Here is a 22,488-nt window from a genome sequence, read left to right as displayed (position 1 = left end):
TACAGCAAACTGACAGCTTACAGTCATTGATGCTACAAGAAGTGGCTTCTGAGCACATTAGCTTGAGTGCCAGGCTAGCCCAGATAAGCTCATGCAGTCTTTATTGCCACTGGAATTGTTTTTCCAAAGACCATCCTAAAAGCTGCCTTATAAGTTCAGTTCCATGTTTAAACAGTAAGTTAAATGAAGCATAAGCAAACCTGCAGTCCATAGAAAAGACTTCTGTACATATTAAAATCTGTGCAGTAAGTCAAAATTTCACACACCAAAAGTTTAAGAAATTTTCCTGCTGTTGACCCACCACTTGCTTAAACTGCCTTTCAAAGTGCAGAGAGCTGATTAAAGGCAAGGGGATTTCAGCTGGGTAATCACCCAAAATTATATTTTAGCATTACTTAACTGCTTCTGTTATTTTCTAAGATTTAACAAATGCGCTTAGGAAATAATGGTGAAATGCATCAGAAAAACTTTTATATTTTTGTCCTCAAAAAACTTTGTGGTCAACTTTTACAGTAAGCTTCATGATCTTGCACACCAGCTAATTTTCTTTATTCTAGAGCATTACCTTTTATTCTTTCATGCCTTTTACTTCTCCAACATATTTTTAATGTAATATTTGACAGAATGTAATAACATCCTCCTATTCAGCATAGCTCCTTCTTCATCACTGCTATAAAGACTAACTACTCTTTCCTTAAGGTGTGTTGTATATAAAGACCAAGATATTTGTCTGCTAATTGTCTCTGAGAATTTGAGACTGTTGATTGACCAGAGGTGAACGCAAGTATTGCTTAGCACACTTGGTCATGGGCATATAAAAATCATATTTTCTTCAGCAAGCTGCTTACATGGCCTGCTGGAGCAGGTGCAGCATAACACAAAGCCCTCAGTTCCTGTGATGTGATACAGCCATCTGCTGGTAGCTCCCATCCAGTCATTACTGATTCTCTGAGTGTTTCTCAACTTCCAGTTTCTAATACAATCATGTCAGTCCCACTGCTCAGGTATGGTAGGGAAATCACATCTAGATGAACTCGCAGACATAGTCAATCTTTAAAACACGTTGTTGACACGCTGGCAGCAAGAGATTTACCCTTGTTCCATTTTGAAATTGGTGTTAGCTGGACCTCTGCTGGTGAGAAAGAAAGCAGCAGGAGCATGTTCCTAAGAGAAGGCACAATATAGTGCCTGAACCTGCAATGCATACAGACTTAGCCAGTGTAAGGTATTAACTCTGCTATCAGTCCCCATCAGTCCATTACCACTCCACAAAAGCTTCAGCTTCAGTGAATGAAACCACAGTGACTCACAATAACAAAATCTGGCAACAAATGCACATATAGCAATAACCTGTGTATAAATAAGTTTCTTCTGCAAATTACATCATGAGCACAGACAAATATGGAGATAAGATATGTGGAGATAAACTGGGAACAGTCCACAGATTTCCTCATTATACCCACAGGTTATTTAATAGCTAAAAAAATGTACACTGCAGTTCTCCAGGTAAGGCTTGTATGTGATGTGAAATCATGTCCTGTGCAAGCTCAATGAAAAGGTTTTTGGGTCATGTTCATTTTTTTAAACTGTAAATTCCATTTTATCAGTTCACACAACAAGTCTTTTAGTGGGGAAGAAGGACACTATATGGAAGTTTTACCCAATACTTGGCTTCAAGATCACATAAATGACTGATTTGTTTTGAATTTTCTCAATAAGGAATGCACTGTGACATAAAATACATAATTTCATATCATTCCTAGAGAATTCTAAAGGCCAGCAAAAGCTTGTGCTTTATAGCCCTTTGTCTAGGTTTTGGTTTTTTTTGTCTGTTTTAAATGGCACAGGCAATAGGTTTTCCAGTTTCCCCAGGGCAAATGCTCCACAGTAACAAAGGCAGTAGACTAAGAATACAACTGTGCTCAAGCTGGAAGAACTGCTCTGACCTAGCACCTGAGCCAGCTCTGCCTAAGCTGCAGACACATTTCTGGATTTCCAAAGACTCTCTGGACCAGTGACACTATAAAGACTGGAAATTCCTGCTCCTCCTAGCATTTTTTTTACCACTCTCTCCTCACTCTGTCCTGCTGGAGTTGCTGGAGTGAGTGGTGATCTCTGGAAAACATCATCTAACCCCCCTGCTAAAGCAGGGTCAGGCAGAGCAGGATCTCATCCAGACAGCTTTTGATTATCTCCAGAGGAGACCAGAACCTCTCTGGGCAGCCTGTTCCATTACTCGTCTGCCCTCAAAGAAAATGTTCCTCCTATTCAGATGGAACTCGTTATCAGTTTGTGCCTGTTTGTTTTTCACATATTTATGAGATTGATAATATCCCCTCTCAATCTTGTCTTCTCTGGTTTCAACAGGCCCAACTCTCTCCACCTTTCCTCATAAGAGGTGTTCCCTTCAGTAGAAAAAAATACAGGCACTAATAAAATATCAAATACAAAGTTCTTGATCTCCATAAGCTTTCATAGGACTCCTTATGATATCAATGAAAGTGTCCCATAGCAGGGGGTTTGGAACAAGATGGTCTTTAAGGTCCTTTCCAGCCCAAACCATTCTTTGATTCTATTGTATGATTAAAAAGTTGATAGTTGCTGTGAGAAATAAAGCTCACTCTTTTAAAAATTGCAAGAATTTAATAAATTATAGTAAGGGATAAACATAAACAAGAGTTACAGCATACACTGGGTGCATGGTAAAGCTAGTGGCACACCCATTTCTTCAGCCTGCAGTTTTTTATGCTGTTACAGTTGTGTTGCTTTCTCAGATGATTTTGCAGATTTATTTTGGGCTCATTGACTATAATCTTGCTTTAGATTTTTGCAGTGTTTGCACAATTTAGTGGTGGCAGACATCCCCAATCTTGGGTGGTCTTCTGATGCCACTTTTAGCTTGGTGTTCTCTTAGTCTTCTGCTCTCTGCTTATGTCATCTTGAATATACATTATGTGATAGCAAGCATGTCTTAAAATACATCTGCAAGCTTGCTTAGGTTTTATGAAAATCTTGCTTCCCCTTTCCCACTGCCCACAAGTGGTTACAAATTTTATTATACTTTAAAAGCAGTTTAAAACTTATAACAATTATTTGAAAACAATTATAATTTTTTAACTAAAGCAAAATAATTGTAGCGAGAGCCAACCACTACATAGTCTTTATAACAGTTGCAGTGGGACAAAAATCAATAATGATGTAAATGTCACACACTTAGGAAGCACTAGTAAGAATTTCTTCTGAAGATGGGAGCAAGAAAAAGGATTCAATTTCAATGGCAAGATTATTACAATTACCCCCACACTGCAACTATGTAAAAGGCAAATACAATATCAGAACCGCGCACTAGTCTCTTCCAACTAGATGGTAAGGAAGAAGCAATGACGAGTGTTGTGCATCCGCTTAAATGGAGCCAGAACAGGTGCGCTCGCTGCTCAGGGTCTGTGTCCCCCGGCGCGGCGCTGGGGTCACCGGCGCCCCGAGTCCCGGGCCCGCCGAGCCGGCACGGAGCGCCCGCGGCCCGGCCCGCCGGAGGAGCGCCCGGGGCCGCCGCCACCGGCCGCTTATCGCCGGAGCCCCGCGGCTTCAGCCTCGCCCCTGCTGCCGACCGCAGCAGCTCTCCGCCCGCCGCTGCCGCTGTCGCTGTCCCTGTCCCGCTGTCCCTGTCCCGCTGTCCCTGTCCCGCTGTCCCCATGTCCCGCTGTCCCCGTGTCCCGCTGTCCCTGTCCCGCTGTCCCCATGTCCCGCTGTCCCCGTGTCCCCGCCCTCGCCCCGGCCGTTGGCGGTTTGAACGGCGCGCGCGCACCCGCCCCGCCCCGCGCGCGCGCGCCATGGGGGCGGTGCCCCTGCTCGGCCATGACAGCGGGACCCCGCGGCCGCCGCCGCCGGCCCCGGCAGCGCCCCGGGCCGCGGCTCTCGCCCGGGACGGGGGGCCAGGACGCTGTCATGCAGGACCCTACCCCGGAACGCGCCGAGGAGAGCCGGGCGGGGGCCTCGGCGGAGAGCGGCGGGGCCTTCTGCCTGCAGAGGGTGTTTGAGGAGGTGCAGGGCTCCTCGCAGCTGAGCGCGGCGCCGGCGGAGCCGCCGGCCGTGACGGTGGTGGCGGTGGAGCGGTACCTGGCGCAGGCGCCGCCCGCCGCCCCCCGCCAGTACTGGTACGACGTGACGCTGGCGGACGGCGCGCGCCGGCACCGCTGCCACCTCGCGCCGCGCCTCAACGGGCTGGTGCAGCGCGCGCGGCTGCGGGCGGGCACGCGCCTCCTCCTCACGCGCTGCTCGTACCGCTACGACGAGAAGCGGCTGAACCGCGGCTTCCTCTGCCTGGAGGGGCTGGAGCGGGCGGGCGGCGCCGCCACCGCCGCCCCGGGCACCCCGCTCGACGGGCACCGCCCGCTCCAGCCCCTCCGCGGCGACAATAGGCACTACCTGCCTCTTTGGAACAACGAGGATCCCTATGGAGACGTGTGGGTGGCGGAAAGGCCCCCGGTGCGGGTGGATGTGGACGGTAAGCCCGGAGGAGGCGGCTGGGGGTGCGGGAGGGACGCCCTGAGGCCCGGGGCACCGGAGGGAGGGGCGGTGCCATTGTTTGCCGGTTGTGGGGAGTTGGGGAAGGGTCGGACGCCCAGCGAGGGGCGGCTGAGGGAGCTGGGGGCTCTGCCTAGACGAGAGGAGGCTCAGGGGGAGCTTTTCGCCCTCCGCGATCACTGACAGGTGGGTGTAGCCAGCTGGGGGTCGGGCTCTTCTCCCAGGCAGCCAGCGGCAGTGCAAGGGCACGGAGTCTTAAGTGGAGCTTTAGCTTGCACACTACGAGGAATCTCTTCACAGAAAGGGTGATTTGAACGGGAGGTGATGGAGTTACCGGCCCTGGAGGTGTTGAAGGCAATACTGGGTGTGGCACTTGGTGTCATGTCCTGGCTGACAGGTGGTGTTTGATTATAGGCTGGACTCGATGATTTTAGGGGTCTTTTCCAACCTAATTGATTCTGTGATTGCTTGTGCAGCTGGGCGGAGCTCCCTGGTATCCTCCAGCTGTGTTTGGCCCCGCTGGGAATGTGTCACCTGTGTCACAGCTCACCTGCTCCTGTGGGAAAACCTCTTCCCTGGGAGGGTGTGAGGCATTGGCACTGGTTGCCCAGAGTTGCCAGCTTGTAGATGCTCCATCCCTAAAAGTGTTTGAGACCAGCTTGGGTGGGGTTCTGAGCACCCTGGTCTGGTGCAGCATGTCCCTCCCACGGCAGAGTGTTGGAACGAGGTGACCCTTTTGACCCCAACCCCTTCTGTGATTCTCTGCTGCTTTGTGAGAGTTTTTTAAACTCTGCAAGCATTGACTGAAAATATGTAGCTGTGGTGCTTGTGCCTAGTCTTTTGGGCTGTCAGAAACACTGTGCAGTAGTAGTCATGTGTCTGGTCTGTGGGGCAGGATGCTCATACTGGAAAGCTGCCACCCAAAATGTGGTCAGTGTTGAGGGGCTCATGAAGCCTGGTGAGGAGAGAGGTATAACAGGACTTCTGCAGGGATGCGATGCCCTTATAGGCTGACACGTGTGCTTTTTGTAATAGCCCTTCTGCTCATCTGACAACACCTCTGTGTCATTTAAAATATGTCATTACTCTCAATAAAAAAAAAAAAAAAAGCAAAACCATGCTGATTGCAGATAGTTCATAACAGAATTTATTGGTGAATGATATCAGCAGATGAACCCTTTTAAATGTTAGAAACACTAATAAAATACATGTGGCATCCTGAGACTTCACTCCTGAAAACATGTCCAAACATGACTGCTCTTGTTTTGTCTTTTCTTTTCCCCTCCCCCTCATCTTAGTCTCCAAACTGACTAATCTTGGTCATTTGGAAATGACGTGGAGAAGCAGAGTGCATTTCCATCCACTACTTGTGAGAATCCTGCACAAATCTAGACTAAGGTACTATGGAAAACCAGAGAAAAAAATGGATATGCCTTATCAGGTAAAGAGGGATAAATGCATAGGTTTGCACTCAAATTGCTGTAGGATATTTGAAAATAATTTTCCCATATATAAGCACATAAAATTATTTTATAGCTATTTTATATGGAAAATGCTGCCTTTACAAAAATGCTGAGCACTCTAGAGCAGGAAATGTTGAATTTTGTGATCGTAGATGTACCAACTTTAGAGGATGCATTTCAGTTACTATAGTTCATTTGAGTTTTTTGTGAAGAAGAAGATACTTCGAGGTGTTAGTTTAGCAGCCCAAACATTTCTAGTCTCTATGCTTTGAAAGTTGGAGTTAGTATAATAAGGCAATATATTTAAATTATTTCTAGGTCCTGCTTCTCTCATCTGGTGACTTTCAGATATATTATTTTACTGTAAAATTATTTATGATTTTTCTAACATATTTAACTTGTGATATTTTGGTGTTAAACTTCTTGGAAAAGGAGACTGGAGGTGTGTGGGTTAGTTTAAAAATCTATTTTTACTGCCCAGTGATCTGCTCAGTGACAAATTCAGCATTTGCCCAGTTTAAAAATTTGGGATATTTTTCTGCTGTAGTATTCAGTATAAGTGTTCTGGAACATCCTTTATATCCATTTATAATAGAGAAATTGCTTTTGAGTCAAGCACCTGGTGCATTATCCAAAATAAATACATACCAGAATAATAATAAATAAAAGATGACTGTATATTATCTCTTTTTTTTTCTCCAGGCTTACTTTGAAGTTGCTGATGGCTCGGGCATGATGTCAATGGTTTTGTGGAATTCTCTGTGCCCTGAATGGTATCACAGTATGAAGGTTGGCACAGTGCTCCTCCTTGCCAAGTACACCATCAAAACCAGTTATCCATTTAAAACACAGCCCACCCCAGGGGATTCACAGATGAAGAGATTTGCTACAATTGGTTAAGTATTGCAGAAACTGATTTTGAATCAATGAAATACAGCTGTGCAAAGTAGTTCTTAGAAATAAAATAAAAAGTGATCCATTGCTGAGGCTAATTGATAAATTATAAATCCTTAATTAGTTCCTCTGAAAGGTGTCTGAGCATCCAGGTTCTTGCTGCTTTATATTGAATTCTGTCTATGAAGTTCACTGCCAAAATTACTTAAAACCTTTATTTAAGAAATAAATAAAGAAATAAAAAAGAATCCCTGATATCAGAAACTGAGATTATAAAGATAGCCCTCTGGTAATGAATTTTAATCTGGTTCTACTCTCTGCTTAATAATACACATATCACTTGTACACTGCTCACACATTTTTCAGGTTGTTGAACGGCATTATCACCTCATCTGGCTTCAGATTTTAGTGTATACTGTAAAGGCCCAGAGTATCTGCACAGCTCTGCAGAATAAAAAGTTGCATTGATGACTTCTGTGTGCTGAAAGAGCATCTCAGTGGGAGTGTGTGTGAAGAGTATTCCTTGGCTATGAAAAGCATTTCCTTATTTGCCAGTTGTTTAATGTGGCAGATACTCAAAGGAGGTATAGCACAAAAATACAAATCCTGCAATGTAACAGTAATGGCTTTCTCAAGCTGGATTTGATCATCTTGGGGTTGCTTTTTCTCCTACTTCACTCTACATGAACTCTTTCCAATTTTGTGCTTTTATGCACAGAATAGAATGACAGCCAATATTCAGAAAATTCAAATAACTTCTTGAAACAAAATGTTTTTTGGTGAAGGTTGATGCCTGTATAACTTATTGACAGTGACATTTTCCTAATGGAGTTGCTACAGTGCACAAAAATAAGCAAATGTTTTTACTGCCAGAAGCAATACATTCCCCGACTGATAAATATTTGCCTTTAAAACCAGATCTCAGTGTCTGGAGTATTTGTGATGACTTGTCAGGAGTTATAAATGTTTAGCCAGGAATGGAAGTTTGTGAGGGAAGGTGATGACAATTATAAGTCAACTATGAAAACAAATATAATTGCCACACAACCTTTCTATACAAAGAAGACAGAATAAAATATGCCATCTGAAGTGACTTTCACTATGGGAAAATATCTCTGCATTACTCACTCTGCCTTTCTGATTTCTTACAAGCATTATTAGGTAGAAGTGGTAACAAAGAGATCAAAATGGCCAACTCAGCTGCTGAGCTGTAAAGGGTTACAGTGTAATGGAAGAACTAGTAGTCACTCCATAGTAAAGTGCCATGGTGCACAGATAAACTGCAGAAACTATAACTCTTTGGTTCATACAAAAGTATGTACAGAATCTCAGTTCTTTGCACAAACTGAGAATTTTGTTGTAATATGAATTCACATAATCACATGTTGCATGGATGACCATATGTCTTATAAGAAGAGAGTCACAAGAGAACAGGATATCCAGAAAAAAATTCTAGAGCATTTGTAACATGTATTTCCATTACCTGAGGGTTTGTTTTTTTTTTTTTTTTTTGTTCGGATGAAGTGAAATTTATTACCTCACTAAGTATCTCTGTGTATGGCCAGTGTAGGGCAATATTTCAGGTTTCAATTACACTGAATAGCTTAAGTAACAATTACTTTTTTCTTCATTTATTTTCAGTTTGTAATTCCACCAAATCCCAGCTTTCCCCCGTGTCCTAGGAACCATTCACCTGTAAATACTGTTCAGTGTATCTGGAGAGTTATCAAGTCCCCAGTATTGAAAGGTTTCCAAACTGAGAATCCAACAAGGCACTGTGCTTCAGGCACACCCCTAGACTTCTGTGGAGTGAGCTCTGCATTGCTGGCCCCTGCTTGCAGCTGCAGCATTGTGGCACTTGCTGAGAGGGGCTGTTTCACAACCTGAAACCTTTGGAACTTATTTAGTACCAATGCCTTGAATTGCACTGCCAGGCAGTGTGCACATTTCAGTTTCACACATCACTCAATTTGTGTGGTGCTGATGACAGTCTGGATTGACTTTAACTCCTGACTCATCTCAGGGTATAATCCTGACTTGAATGTGAGACTTTGATCTAATCTCAAAATAATGAAACAATTGAGAGGTAGTTCTGATGCGTGGGAAAGTTTTGTTTCTGGAATTCTCTCAGCAACACTGTCCTAAAAGACTATATGCAAAACCATAATTGTCCTCCAAATACATTTCTAGAAAGCAGAAGCCTAGAGAATACTCCCAAGTAGAGGGTCTGACTTGAAGTGGAACACCTTCCTAAATGTTGCACTGCCAGGGTGAGGCAACAGATACTATTATGTAAACACTTGTATGCATTATTTGTGTTTAATCACTTTTCTGGGTGCATTATTTGAATAATCCTTTACTGAAACCCAAGAAACTTCATCAGAATCTGTCTTTTATATACCAGCAAGATTTGTCCTGTATGTACTGCCTTGTGTATTCTGGAAGCTGAAGGCATTCTTCCTGTATTTTTTAACCTGGTTGAAGAACACCTTGCCTGCCCCAGTGCTCCACCATGTTTCTAATTTAGCATCTAAACAGTCTGATTAATGAATAAAAATTATCAGGAGCTATAAAATAGGTACGAGAAGACCTTTTGTTTTCCTCCATGGCCATGGTGTATTTCTATCCTATTAATAATTACCTGAACTGGCATCAAATATGGAAATTCTCATGTGCTAGTTCTGTTTTCCTTTGTTGTCTGCACATTAGTTTCAGACTTTACTGACATTTGGCAACAAAGCTAGTGTACTTTTTACACTGTCTAATCAGTGTGTAATCCTTATCTAATTGTATCTAATCAATATGGTTGGATTAGTTTCTGTTAAAATACGGTCTGGATGGGGTTAGTTGGCTCATGAAGGCAGTTGGAAAGTTTAATATTACTCAGGTGATAAAATTGCTTTGTTGTACCTGAATTCATTACTTCATTTTGATGAAAACATGAACTCAGAGAAATTGATTAATAATTTTACACAGCTGGAATATTTAGGAAACTTTAGCCTGGTTTCTTTATGGGTTGTTGTTACTTTTGTTATATTATTATTATAACGATGATGATGATGATAATTTTTATTCATACCATAAATATTACTTTTTTTTCTTTATCAGAAATTAACCTTAATGTTCGAGATCCTCCTACTGAAATAAGTATTATTCCAGAAGAAATGGTTAAGCCAGAGTGGGGATTACCTGAAGTTAAATACAGGTTTATCACAAGGTAAAATAGAATTTTGTTGGTTATCAAGATGGAATTTAAATGACACTCACTTACAGTGAGTGTTAACTGGAAATGCCTTTTGCAAAGTTTCTGAGAAAGCTCACCCAGCTTTCTTCTGTTTCACTTTTAGGTCAGAACTGGATGACTTACCGCACAATCATTCCTGTGATGTTATTGGTCTTGTGACATTTGTAGGAAGGGCTGAGCGAGCCAGAAAAAGAGGTTTTGCTATAAATATGATTTTCAGAGTTTATTAAATAGTTTCTAAATTTCCAAGTAAATGCTTATACATTTTTCTTAATATTTTATTATATAGAACACAGTGAAGACTTCTGGCTCTATCGTTGGGCACATGCCATTGATGGGACCTCAGACCAACCATTCATACTGGAATTGTTTGCAACTTCTCAGCCAGATGTGTTTGAGCATATTCATCCAAGTATTCATTTCTCTATAATACTTATAATAATTATTTATAATGTTTTTCTAGTTCATTGCAAATTTGTAATTCTAAGATTAGTTGCTGCTGAATTTAAAAATGCCATGATTTTTCTCCTCAAGCAGAAGGTAGTTGATCAGAAATTTAAATTTAAGAATAAAAAATAGTTTAAATATTTGAAATCCTTGCAAATTGCACGGTCAGTTAGTGTAAAAAATTAGATGGACAGCTGAGCCTGGGGGTCTTCTGATCTCTTTCATTTCAGTCATTTCTTAAGAAGCACCTGAGCAACATCTCTTGCATCAGAGGCAATTAAAGGCCTCAGCTGGTCAAATCTGTAAATACCTGTTTTTTTATAGAGAGGATTAATTTAAGAGGATTGAATGAAGAGAGAGGTGAAAGTGGAAAACCTTAATTTCTTTGAACCAGTGTTTTTTGCCCAAGCAGCAAAACTCCCTGCTGTATTAGTTATCACACATGAGCTAAGAGTAATAAATTTCAAACTAGGGAATCCTTAATGAAGTATTTCAAAAGAGCTCTAAGTATTTCTTCTTGCCTTTTTTCTCTTCTCCTCCAAGCACTCATCCTTTTTTTAACACTGGTTGGTGTTGATACATATTTTTTTATATCATTTGATGCAGCACCAGCTGCAGAGTCCTGCTAAGATTATGGCTGCATTCAACTTGAGTGTTCTGTGGAAGTGGGAAATAATGACATTCCAGTGCTTAACTGAGATACTAAAAAAGAGTAAGTTTGAACTCTGTTTAGAAGTTTTGCAGTGGCATGCCATAATTTCTCATGATTTTATACTTTTTATCCTTGAGAAACACAGCCATTTAATACCAATATTTGTACTATTTGTTTCAATGATATCCAACCCGATGTTTAAGTTGTAATATCTGTGCTGAAATTAAATTGAAGATTTAATTGCATGTCCATATGGTAATTTATAATGTAGACTCAAAACATATGTGAAACATTTGTAGGATCAAGAACTAAATTGTCTTGTTTAGAGGACTTGATAAAATTAATCCAGTGTCTGTCAGTCTTGCCATTCTAAAATCAGTGAACTATCAGGAAAAAAAAAAAGAAGTTGTTCTGTTGGTTTTTTTTCCTCCAGTGACATACTTGGTGTGTACACAGATGAGAGTGATGCAGGGCCTCACTGAGAATCCTTCCAGGACAGTTTACCTTACAACTTCAAATGAAAGCCAAATATTCATTACAGGTAATTTACACTAGTTCTAGTTTTATGTAGTTCTCATGTTATTTTTTGGGGAGGGTGTTTTCATTTTACAGGAAAAATAATCAGTGCAGACTATGAGGTAATAATGAAACATTGCAGAAAAGAAAAAGGCAAATAGCATTCTTGTGAGGCATTAAAATGGGTTTATCTTATGAAAAGTATTTCTAGGTTAGAAGTTGTGGTTACTGATTCTTTCACACTGTTAATCTTTTGATAGGGTAGTAATGGCAATTACCACTTACTTAAAACATTAAAAAACACTTCCAGCTTTCCTTTTCTAGGAGCTTTTTTGTTAGTTGTTTTGGTTTTTCTGTTATTTTACATTTGTCTGTCTTTTGGTGTCAAATGCAAGTGTAGTCAAGGAAGTCAAGATATTAATTTTGTAAAATACTCTTGACAAAAGACATCTTTTGTACTCTCTAGTCAAGATTTTCTTAATTTGTTTTTTCTAGGCAGTGTTCAATGGAGTTTCAAAATGAGAACAAATATCAGTAACCTGCTTTGGTTTTGATACCTGATTGTTTTTGTTTTAAAAGGGTGGCACAAGGGCCAGCCATACACCAAGGATGCCAAAGTGAAAAACTTCATTCAGTGGATGAAATCACAGAATGAAGCTGATCAAATAAAGAAAACTGTCATCGGTGGCTATTACCCTTTTCCACGACCTCCTGATAGCTTTTTGAAATATTGTAAAAGTAATGAAGGTATCATTTATCAAATATCCGTAAGATTTTTGGCCTTTTTCAGTCTTACTCCAAGATAAACTCCCTTTTGTGACTCAGTGTTTCATAGGCTAAATCCTCACCTCACAGAAAATATTGCACTGAAGAAGAATTGTAGAAGCTGACATGAGCTACACATATATCCAAAAGTTTTACTCTGAATATTCTGCTAAATCAAAATTTAAAGTAGTTATTCTGAAGGGTACATTGAACTGGAGATTTCACCTGTAACAGAAATTGTGGTGTCTGATAATGCATACTGACAAAAGCTTATGAGCTAAAAAGGTTTATTGTTTTAATTTTTTTCCATGTGATGTGGATAAGAAAAAGGTTTAGAATTTTTTAAAAGCATCATTTTAAATCAATTTAATATTTAGTAAAAAAACTTATTTTGAGTCTTGTATTCAGAGATTTTTGTGTTATATTTTTCTAAAACTTCATTCTGGAAATTTCTTTTTTGCAGTTGAATCAGTTTTGAAGCCCATAGGTGAAATAGGGAAAGAGATTGAAGCCCTGCACTACAGAGAGCACAAAAGAATTGCTGTTCAGGGAATAATTAGTGCCATAAGATGCATCAGCTGTAATGATGCAGCTGAAGAAGCCCCAGGAGAGGAACTTGTCCAGGTACTGTGTGTGAGAGGTAATGTCAAAGCAGCTATAATTGTCATTAGAATGGAATATTTTGCATTTGAGTTCAGAACCTAATAACATTGTATCTTAATCTGATTTTTGAGAGCAAAATTTTAAAAAGCAATGATTCAGTACTTCTATGGAAGTGTTTTGACAGTCCTCTGTAAAACTTGTAACTGTTTAAAAGTTACTAGTTTGACTGATAACCTGATGTAAGTTAGAGTGTTGGAGAGGCAACTGTTGCAACATGCTTACTTGTCACTTTCTAGACAGAATTTATCTTATTGATATGATTAGAAGATAATTTCTGCCGGGTGTGAGGTAATTGACAGAAATTTGCAGGTTTTTGAGTTGGAAGAAATAGCTGTAAATGCATTGAAAGTCTTAAACAATTAACTGTTGTTGCAGAAAGATACTTCTCAGGCTCTTGGAAGTTCTTCTGTGTCCAAAGAAGACTGTGTTGACAAGGGAAAAGATGATGAAGTTAAGTCTTCTCTGGGGCCACCCTGCAGTCCTGGGGAACATCAGCACAAAGCTCTCCTGTCAAAGGGGAGTTCAGTCAAGAGACAGACAACACGCAGGTTCAGAAGAGATGCAGAACAGTAAGCTCTCTTCATAAATATGTGGTGAATCTTCTAAAAAGTCTTTTCAGAAATTAGGCTGCAGCCCAAGCTGTGGAAAATAAGAAAGTTTTAAAAGCATATGTAGTTGAATCTTTAAAATGTAATTATGTATTTATCCTAGCATCAGGTGATGACAATTATACTGTTCATGCTGATGGAGGATTAATTAATTAAAGTGCTCTCTTCTGAATAATATTTATACTACTTTGTTCTTAGGCTCACAGATTTGAAATAGAAGTAGTTAATAATTGAACCAAATGTAGTTTAATGACATAGCTGTGGAACAAACAACAGTTGCAGTGGTCAGAGGAAATCAGATATCTTGACTGATAATGCAGAATCAGGTTTAACTGTTCCTTAATTTCAAATACACCTTATTTTTGATTTCTGGGTGATGGGATATACTGCATATAGCTGTAACTTGCTGTCAAAAAGAAAGGTAGAGGGTGATCATATGCTAACCTAAGGGCTCAACATAACTTGTAATTTGTCTGATACAGCTATTTTAGATTCAGGAGTAAAGTAGCTGGTTGCATAAGATTGCCCTTCATTGCAACACTTGTGTAAAATCTAGTACACACACACTCACTATTGAGAGCCTGGTGTATACACTGACAGATGGAAAGTTTGAAAAATTAGGCCAATCACATCTGGGTTTTTTGCAGTAGATTTCTTATCCTATAAAGGGTATGTTCTTATTCTTGACTTTACACATCCAGAAGTCATAATGTATGAAGAGAGTGGATATTTAGAATATTTTGAAGGAAAATTAAATAAAATATAATTAAGATTGAATGAAAATTTAGTATTAAGAAAACCTTGGTAAATAGGTATTCTGTCCTGGCAGTGTTATAGCAAATGTAGTGGATTCTGTTCCATATGAAAACTTCCAGCACTTGAGTGTCTTAGTTTAGTTCTGCCTGAAAGAAAAACATCAAAGTCCCTTGCTTTGTGAATTTCCATTTAAATAGATACTGAAAAATAATGGTGAATTTCCTACTTTAAGGAGAGGTACATCTGTTAGTCCTGTATCATCTTACCCCTATTTTACACGGACTGTAAGAAGAAAACTTGGGTAAGTCATGTGAAATTAATTGTGTTGAATAGTTGCAATAATCCAACAAAAATACTCTGAGTAAAAATTTTACAGATCAGGAATCTCTAATGGATCAGGGTGGAATTTATGTTTTCTATTCATTCATCTGCACCAACTCTAAATATATCTGAAATATAATTTTGAGGGTGTTATTAAATGTATTATATTGCTACTACTGCTACTAAGGGAATGTATAATAACAGAGGTTCATCATGGTAATTTTCTGGTGGTGGCTGAGCTGTACATGTTTCTTGATGCTACAGAGGTGTAAGTATAATTGTCCTGGGAGGCCACTCCCCTGGCTCCTTTCACTCCCCAACACTCAGTGTTACATAACTCACTTCAGATCCAGGGAAGGTGGGGGTTTTTTTGAAGTCAGATAGGAATTTCAAATCCAGAGCCCTGTCAAGTCTGGAAACTATTGAAATAACTGCAAAAGTGAAATTATTAAGAAAATTGAATGAGTGTTTTTATTTGTTGACTAGGGGTTACGAGCTGCTTTCCTTTGTGCATTTTGTTTAAGGGCCATAAATTCTTGTCACTTGTTCCAGGCAGAACATGAGCAACTTGAATGTTTAAACTCCTTAGTGTCAGTAATTCAGGATGTTTGTGTATTTTTAGAGTGATCTGGATTTGTGTCATGACTACATATATGGCTCAGTTGCCTTTTTGATCTGCTTTTAGCATCTCTTTTCCCCCTAAACCCAAGAATCATGGTGCCAGGAATAGGGCAACAGTGGTAATGAGGGAGCTGATCAAAGTTGTTGACCATTCTGCCAGTATTGCTCCTCTACAAGCATGCCTATTTTCTTGAAACACATTTATTGGAAGCTAATTTGGAACAGCAGTGTGATAAATGAGGCTCTTTTGAACTCACGTGTCTGTTGTTTCCTAGTCCTTTTGGTAGAAACTTCATTTTCTAGGAGAAATGGTTACCTGACTTTGCAGCTGGTTCATTAAAAACATCACCTGGCTTTAAGGTCACAGTTCTGCAGGTGGTGCAGGAGTTTGCAAGGACTTGTACAAACCCATAGAAAAATCAGGAAGTTTTCCTTGACTTCAAGGAATCCTGTTTTATTTTCTTTGCTGAGAAATGTTCAGTTTCAGAAATGTTCAGGGTGGGGGGGAGGATGGGAAGAATGTCTTCTCCCCATTTCTTATAGGTGAAGCCAGAAGTAAGGCATCTTTCCTTTGTTCTCTGCTTTTCTCAATCTGCTACTCTCCTCGCTACCTGTGTGTCCACTCTATGCCATTAGTGCTAGAACCCCAGCTAAAGGAGGAGAAAGTCTGTGTTGGATTATGGAAAGCTGTTTCACTCTATAGAATTCAAAGGTAACTCATGTATTTCTGTAACTAACTATGGAATTGTGCTGAATTCTCCAAATTGCCAAAGAAAAATAGAAAGTTAGCTGACATGCTTTAAAATTGCATTGTTTTCTGTTCCTTAGATGTAGCAGAATGTCAGCTCTCACTGAAATACTTCATTAAGTTGATGAAATAAGAACATTCCTTTTAACAAACTTCACATTTTTCACAGAATATTCTGAGTTGAAAGGGGCCCACAAGGATCGTTGAGTCCAACAGTAGAGATATGTTTTAAAGTACATATTCTAACTTAAACTATTCTGCATCAAGTTTTTTGTAAGTTATTTTCAGCACATGGTTGCATTTTTGTATTTTTTAAGCAATAAAAGCTTATTTTAAGGCTTTGTATTGACAGCCACAGTTCCTGTATTTCTGAGGTAGCTGACCTGATTATTAAGGGTTTCAGAAAGACCAAGAAAACTGGGTAATTTAGTATTATTGTTGATATTTATATTGTTGCTAGTAAAAATCTTTCATATAATGGTACTTTTAAGCATTTAATGTACTCCAAAGTAATTTAATTTATAGAGAATGAAGTGATTGTGAATGGGGAAAGGTCAGGAATTTCAGAAAGGGTTATTTTTACTTGGAAGTGAAAAAAAGCACAGTAGTTTTCCTGGAATTTTAATCTTTGTAAATTTAGCATGTTACCATGGAATTGCTGCTGCACTGCATACTCCCACTGCTTGAAATGAGCTTGTTTGCATGCTTCTATCTTTGCAGTTTCACTTCTGTATTTTTTTTGTCAGTATATCCTTTTGTCCTTTTTCCTTCCCGTGGATGTGACAGCTGGGAAATGGGCACTCTATGATAGAAGGGAATCTATCTCGAGGTGTGTGTGACTGAAAGTTTCACAGAATGTGATGTTTCCTTCACAACCCCTTTTCACATCAATCAGAATTTGTTGGAGAGAAATTAGTAGATACCAAAAATCAATTTGTGTAGACTTGTCAAATTATCCTAAAAGGCTGTTTGGTCTCTCTCTTTTACTTGCTCTGGTAGATGTGTTTACCATGATGGTGTCTGAACAGTTAGCTCATTTCAAACCATTCTATAAAATTAGTTTTACCATTTTATCAGTGAGTGGGATGTTTTGTTGTGTTGTTTTGAGGCACTTTGCTTCCTTGTATTGTGTGGGCGTAGCTGCAAGTTGTAACTATTTTCATTCTTAATTTCACTTACCACATTTAGTCCCAGTGCTTAGGAAATAGGTGTGAAATATGAGATATGCTTATTTTCCCAATAGTTTCTGAAAATACTACTTTGCTATATATTTTGATCGATGTTGTTTTCAATGACAATACTTTAAAGTAAAATAACTGAGAAGTTGAATATCAATGTATCTGAAAATAGTGAATAAAGGCTTTTTTGCAAGTGGGCATCTATGAAAAGGGAGAGCCTGCAGAGTGCAGGCTGTAAACAGCAAATCTGGCAAGGCACAAGTTCTCCTAAAGCTGGTATGGGTAAAATAAAATGTGGGTGCTTTGATGTAGAGCAGCAGGAGCACAGTGCAGTAAGTGGAAGGATTTGGGTGGCCTCAGGTGCATTGCAGACAGTGGTTCATAAAGAGGCACCTGGACTGTGTGTAGAGACAAGCAGTGTCCCTTATGAGCCCAGCTCAAGTCAGGCTGGTCACACATCCAGCACAAAGCAGGAGAAGGCCTGGAGTAAAAACATGCTGGGAATGTAAAAATGATCCCAGCTACAGATCCATGAAAGAAGTGGAGGAAAATAGTGACAAGTGTTTTTTGTATTTTCCTGAGGCTCTACTTGCTTTAAATCAGAGCCTATTTACTTCCATATCTAGACAATTTTATAAGGAAAAAAAATATTATATCCACTTGGCAAGATATCCACTTGTCAGCATTGTGGCTTGGTTTAATCCTCTGCTTTAATGAGAAGTTGGTGTGTATCTTACTTGAAACATTATTTTCTGAAGAAGCCTTTCTTAACACCAGGATGGGGTTTCATATTACGTTTGACAGCTCCAAATCTCAAAAGTGAAAATTATTTGTGGGCAGTAATTGCACAGGTGCTTAATTGTGCCTAGATTTGGACATCACAAAGAGGTCACTTCAGTGATGATACGTCCAACGTGGGAGTGCATTTCTTAAAATACACTTTCATACTCAAAACCCACAGTGCATTTCCTTTTCTACTTTCACTAGATACTATTTTAGATATTTCCCATTGGTTACAAAAATATTTATATTAAATTTTCAAGATACACCCTAGTATGAAATAGAAAGAGTTTTTTTAAAACCTGGGAATCGTTATGAAATACAATATGATCCACTAAACAGCATGTTCATCTTTGATTCCTTTTTTACTGCCTGTATCCTGTAGTTATTATTAACTACTATAATGATTTGGAATTTTAATAGTACCTTAACAAAGTCTTACCTATTTCAGTTGTTTGTGATGCAAGATAATTAAGACAGTCCTTTCCCTAAGTTTTTTCAGACATCACAGTGAGTTCTATTCTAATGTGAGGAATGGATCAAAGAAAAAAAGGAATAAATGAGCCTATGAGCTTATTTTACTGTGTTTGCTTGCAGAGTGCCTCTTATGTTTTTTTCCTGCATAATGTCCTAGGTAATTTATTAGAGATTGATAAAGAAGAGTTTCTTAATCATTAACTCAAAACTTGGTGGTTAAAAAAGAAGTCTAATAAATACGACATGTCCACGGGAAAAGAGAGATTTGGCATTTGTGTCGTGTTGGATTCTGGACGGGGACATGGCTGCATTCCTGCTGTGTTTGTGGGTGCTGACGGGGCTGATAGGACAGTGCAGCCGCATGTGAGCACCAGGTTTTTGCGGTGGAGTCGCCTGTTGGTCACCTGAGGAGTCTGGCCGTGTCACTGGTGGTGTTTCCGCCAGGTGCCGGCAGAGGGCAGCAGACACCGGGCTGTGAGTGTGACACTTCCCCGTCCGTTCCCCAAAGCCGGGAACCAGGCAGGACTAGTCCTGAGCTCTGCTAGGCTGAGTTACTGAGCACACGGGCTCTCCTTGTGTCAGGCCACTGTATGCAGCTCTCACGATAAGGAATCAGCTCATTCACTCGAGCTCTTGTCATTTATCACCAGAAATCTGTCTTTTGCTGCATAGAGTTTGAGGTTAATTAGGTTTAAGATAAATATGTATATACGTATGCACACTATAACTTTCTTTTTATAGCTTAGATGAATATCAACATGGACATTCTGTGCAAGATAAAGATGGACAGGCTGTGTCAGACAGTTTACAGCACTGCACAGGTATGTTGCAAATAGTTGTATTAATCTTAGGAGACTTAAGACTAGTTCTTTTCCTCAGGTCCAAACCAGGCAGCAAAGATATCCTTATAACCTTTGTTAAGACAGTTCCTCTGTACATCTGGCTACATCAGCCTCTGAGAAGCCACTATAGCAATGTATCATCAGTGTAATTCTACTCAATATTCCCTGCTGTGTTCTAGGGGATGGCTGAAAGAACAGCACTGGATGTTTCCCATTATGGGCAATAAATTAATAAATTCTCTTGTATCTTTATACAAGTTTTAAGTTAGTTTAGTATCTCAAAATCACTTCATAGCATAAGACCTCACATTTTCTCTTGGCCTTTTTAATTTCTACCATGTTTTCATAATTGAAATGTCCTAATGAAAATTATTTCTTATTTAACAGAGGAGTGATACAATTATATAAGCAATTAAATGTTTTCTACTTATAATAGATCAAGAAGGAGTGAGCAATATACTTGAAACTGAAGAGACTGGAAGAAATTGTGATTCCTGGCAGAGTGACCTGTGGGCACAAGTGAAAGACAAGTTGATGAATTATTTTCATCACAGCAAAATTTTCCCAGAAAGTATCCCATGTAAATTTGATTATGTGCACAAAGACTTACTGATGCAACAGTACAACCTTCATGCAGCAGTGCACCAGCCAATAGAAGCCAGGACAGATAAAAACATCAATGAGTTTGAAAGTGCTAATGGCCATGGATATTACGAAGTGACAGTTCTTGGTAAGTAGCTATCAGAAACAAGTTAGTGTTATTAAAAGGAAAAAGACAGCTATAAGTGCTTCTTTTCAGCATTATTGTCATTGAGTTGCTTTAGTCATACTGTTGCTCCTAAAGTGTCTTCTTTCCATGGCAGAAAATGAAAGGCTGTATTTTAGCCATACCCATTAGCTGCTCCATGCTGCTTCTGGTTAACATGAAGTGTCCGTTAATTGATTTTTATTTATTAAAATATAAATATGCAAGTTGATGTGTATCTGCTAGATTTATTGAAGGTTATTAAGTTTTGGTTTGTTTTCACATTAAAAGGAGGTAGAAATTGCCTTGCTTAACAATGCTCATGTTAAGTTCCCATAAATTAAAGGTTTTCATTATTTGCTAAGGGAAAGCTGCAGAGAAGGTGTTTGAATATTTGAAGTCATTAGAATCCTGGGAATGACAATACAGTATGGAAGATGAAAGCAGCACTGTATTGCACAATTTACTGGTTGTAAAGTTAATTTCTCTACCTTTGCAGATAATGTTAAAAGGAAGATGAAGTGGCTTCCAAGGTTTAATGTTTTCTGAGCTATCAGCATTGGTAGCCTTAAACCATAGTGCTTCATAACATCATATCAATTTGAATGTGCTTGTGTATAATCTATATAGAAGCATATTTTTAGACATTAATTATTAACTTATGGACAAAGAACATGTAAATAAAAATAAATGCAACTGTTTGTTTAAAAAAATAGAGAAGTGATGCACAAAGTTGCTGACAGGCTGAATATGAGGTTTTCTGCTGACATAAAATATTTTTCTTACAGGTATAAACCATGACATAGCAATAGATGTTGCTTTTCTTCCTCTGTTTTGCCCTGACAATCCCCACTTATTTCAACTAGAAGACATTCAGAATGATACATTGTTGTCTTGTATGAGTAGTTTCTCTGCATGCCAGCAGAAGGCCACCAGCAGTGGGAGGCTTCGTGAGACATTTCCTCTTTCAGGTGAGACTGCCTTTCACTGACATTATTCATTTACCATTTCTTGGTTTATCTTTCAATGCAAGAATTAATCCTGTGTAGAAATCTCTGGTGTAGGTCAGACATTGTTCACCTCTTCAGTGAAAGAGATGTGAATTCTATTTCACCACCTTTAGTAAATTGCTGTAATACTGAACTTTGAAGGTAGTTTTTTTTGCTGGAGCTCATCCTCTGGTGAAGTATTTTAATATCCGAACTACAAACTCATTTCTAGTGATGGAATTTATGAATAAAATGTTTTGCTGGAAGAAGGTTGGACATATTACCGTATGAAAATACTATCAGTACTGTGCACCTTTTTATTGTGTACAAAGTATACAGCAAATACCTTTTAAAACCACCTTTCCTTAACTTCTAGATGAAATTGTAAAAGCAGCGGAGGAGCTTGATGGCAAACATGTTATCTGCATCTTGGACATCTGTCACTTGGGTGATGATAAGGTGGAAGTCTTTCTGAGCAAAATCTACAAGACAGTGGAACCAGGTGTGCTGGATCCAGTGTAATTTAATAACTTAATTTTCAAATGTATAGTGTTCAAAAGGTAGCAAATAAACTTGCTGTAACTTGAATATACTCTCTACACATTGCACTTTTCTAGAACTAGCAGACACAAGTATAAAATCAGGATTCTTAGGGTAATTGTAATGGTCATCCATGTAACTGGGAAGAACAATTGTTGCCTTTATTTTTCAGTCTTGAAACAGGTTAGACAATGTCTTGGTCACTGGTGTTGGATGAATAGGCAGTACAGTGAGCTGATTATTTGGCAGGATACCAAGGAGTAAAAGTGGTTGTCAGCTGTCTTTCTTTGCCTGTGCACAGACATACACAGGAAATGTATATATCTGGCTGAGAACTGAGAAGAGAGGCAATCCTTCTTAATATTTAAGGTAGTGTTTGCTAAAGAATTAATGGGCTGAGATAAAAAGTTAGGCTGGAAATTCAAATAATTTGTAAGTATTCAAATTTTGATGTTCTGTAGTGATCTTTTTTAGTGAAAGTTACTAGAGGCAGCCTAAGTGCTCTTTAGGCTTGAAGCTTACTGTGAAAGGGATTAAATACCATGGTGCCTTTAGTACTGTGATCCAGGAACCCACTTTCAGTTCTTTTCACCTGAGCAAGGTCAGGTGCTATGTTTTTATATGTCTGCTTTTGTACCTAGAGTGGAAGGTAGTGAGTATAGCATCCAAACGTTTTTAACATATTTTATTCATTAATAAGAATAATGAAATATTT

The 22,488-nt window shown here is 39.3% G+C and overlaps 1 protein-coding gene and 1 long non-coding RNA gene across 2 annotated transcripts in view; one reads left to right on the top strand and one right to left on the bottom strand.

The window, feature by feature from the left end:
* Nucleotides 1-4,082, bottom strand: part of LOC306808383 — a 13,405-nt gene extending 9,323 nt beyond the window's left edge. The window contains exon 1 of the long non-coding RNA XR_013776010.1: nucleotides 3,960-4,082. This is a non-coding gene — a long non-coding RNA (uncharacterized lncRNA). The remainder of the gene's footprint in view (nucleotides 1-3,959) is intronic.
* Nucleotides 3,841-22,488, top strand: RADX (RPA1 related single stranded DNA binding protein, X-linked). Its single transcript, XM_079318857.1, has 15 exons — nucleotides 3,841-4,504; nucleotides 5,823-5,965; nucleotides 6,690-6,882; nucleotides 9,990-10,098; nucleotides 10,229-10,320; nucleotides 10,415-10,537; nucleotides 11,658-11,765; nucleotides 12,320-12,487; nucleotides 12,969-13,129; nucleotides 13,544-13,737; nucleotides 14,765-14,833; nucleotides 19,399-19,478; nucleotides 19,936-20,229; nucleotides 21,033-21,215; nucleotides 21,610-22,488. Exons 1-15 carry the CDS (start codon nucleotides 3,856-3,858, stop codon nucleotides 21,753-21,755), a joined length of 2,712 nt encoding a protein of 903 aa, XP_079174983.1. The 5' UTR covers nucleotides 3,841-3,855; the 3' UTR covers nucleotides 21,756-22,488.

This window comes from Erithacus rubecula, assembly GCF_903797595.1.
Source record: "Erithacus rubecula genome assembly, chromosome: 15".
Taxonomy (NCBI): domain Eukaryota; kingdom Metazoa; phylum Chordata; class Aves; order Passeriformes; family Muscicapidae; genus Erithacus; species Erithacus rubecula.
The sequence above is the reverse complement of the archived record's forward strand: the minus strand, read 5'-3'. Positions and strand labels throughout refer to the sequence as shown.

Excerpts from the sequence above, each read along its gene's own strand:
- RADX (XM_079318857.1), top strand. The coding sequence starts at position 3,856 with ATGACAGCGGGACCCCGCGGCCGCCGCCGCCGGCCCCGGCAGCGCCCC. Across the intron at positions 11,766-12,319 it reads AAGCCAAATATTCATTACAG|GGTGGCACAAGGGCCAGCCA; the intron begins GTAATTTACACT and ends TTGTTTTAAAAG. Across the intron at positions 21,216-21,609 it reads TGAGACATTTCCTCTTTCAG|ATGAAATTGTAAAAGCAGCG; the intron begins GTGAGACTGCCT and ends CTTAACTTCTAG.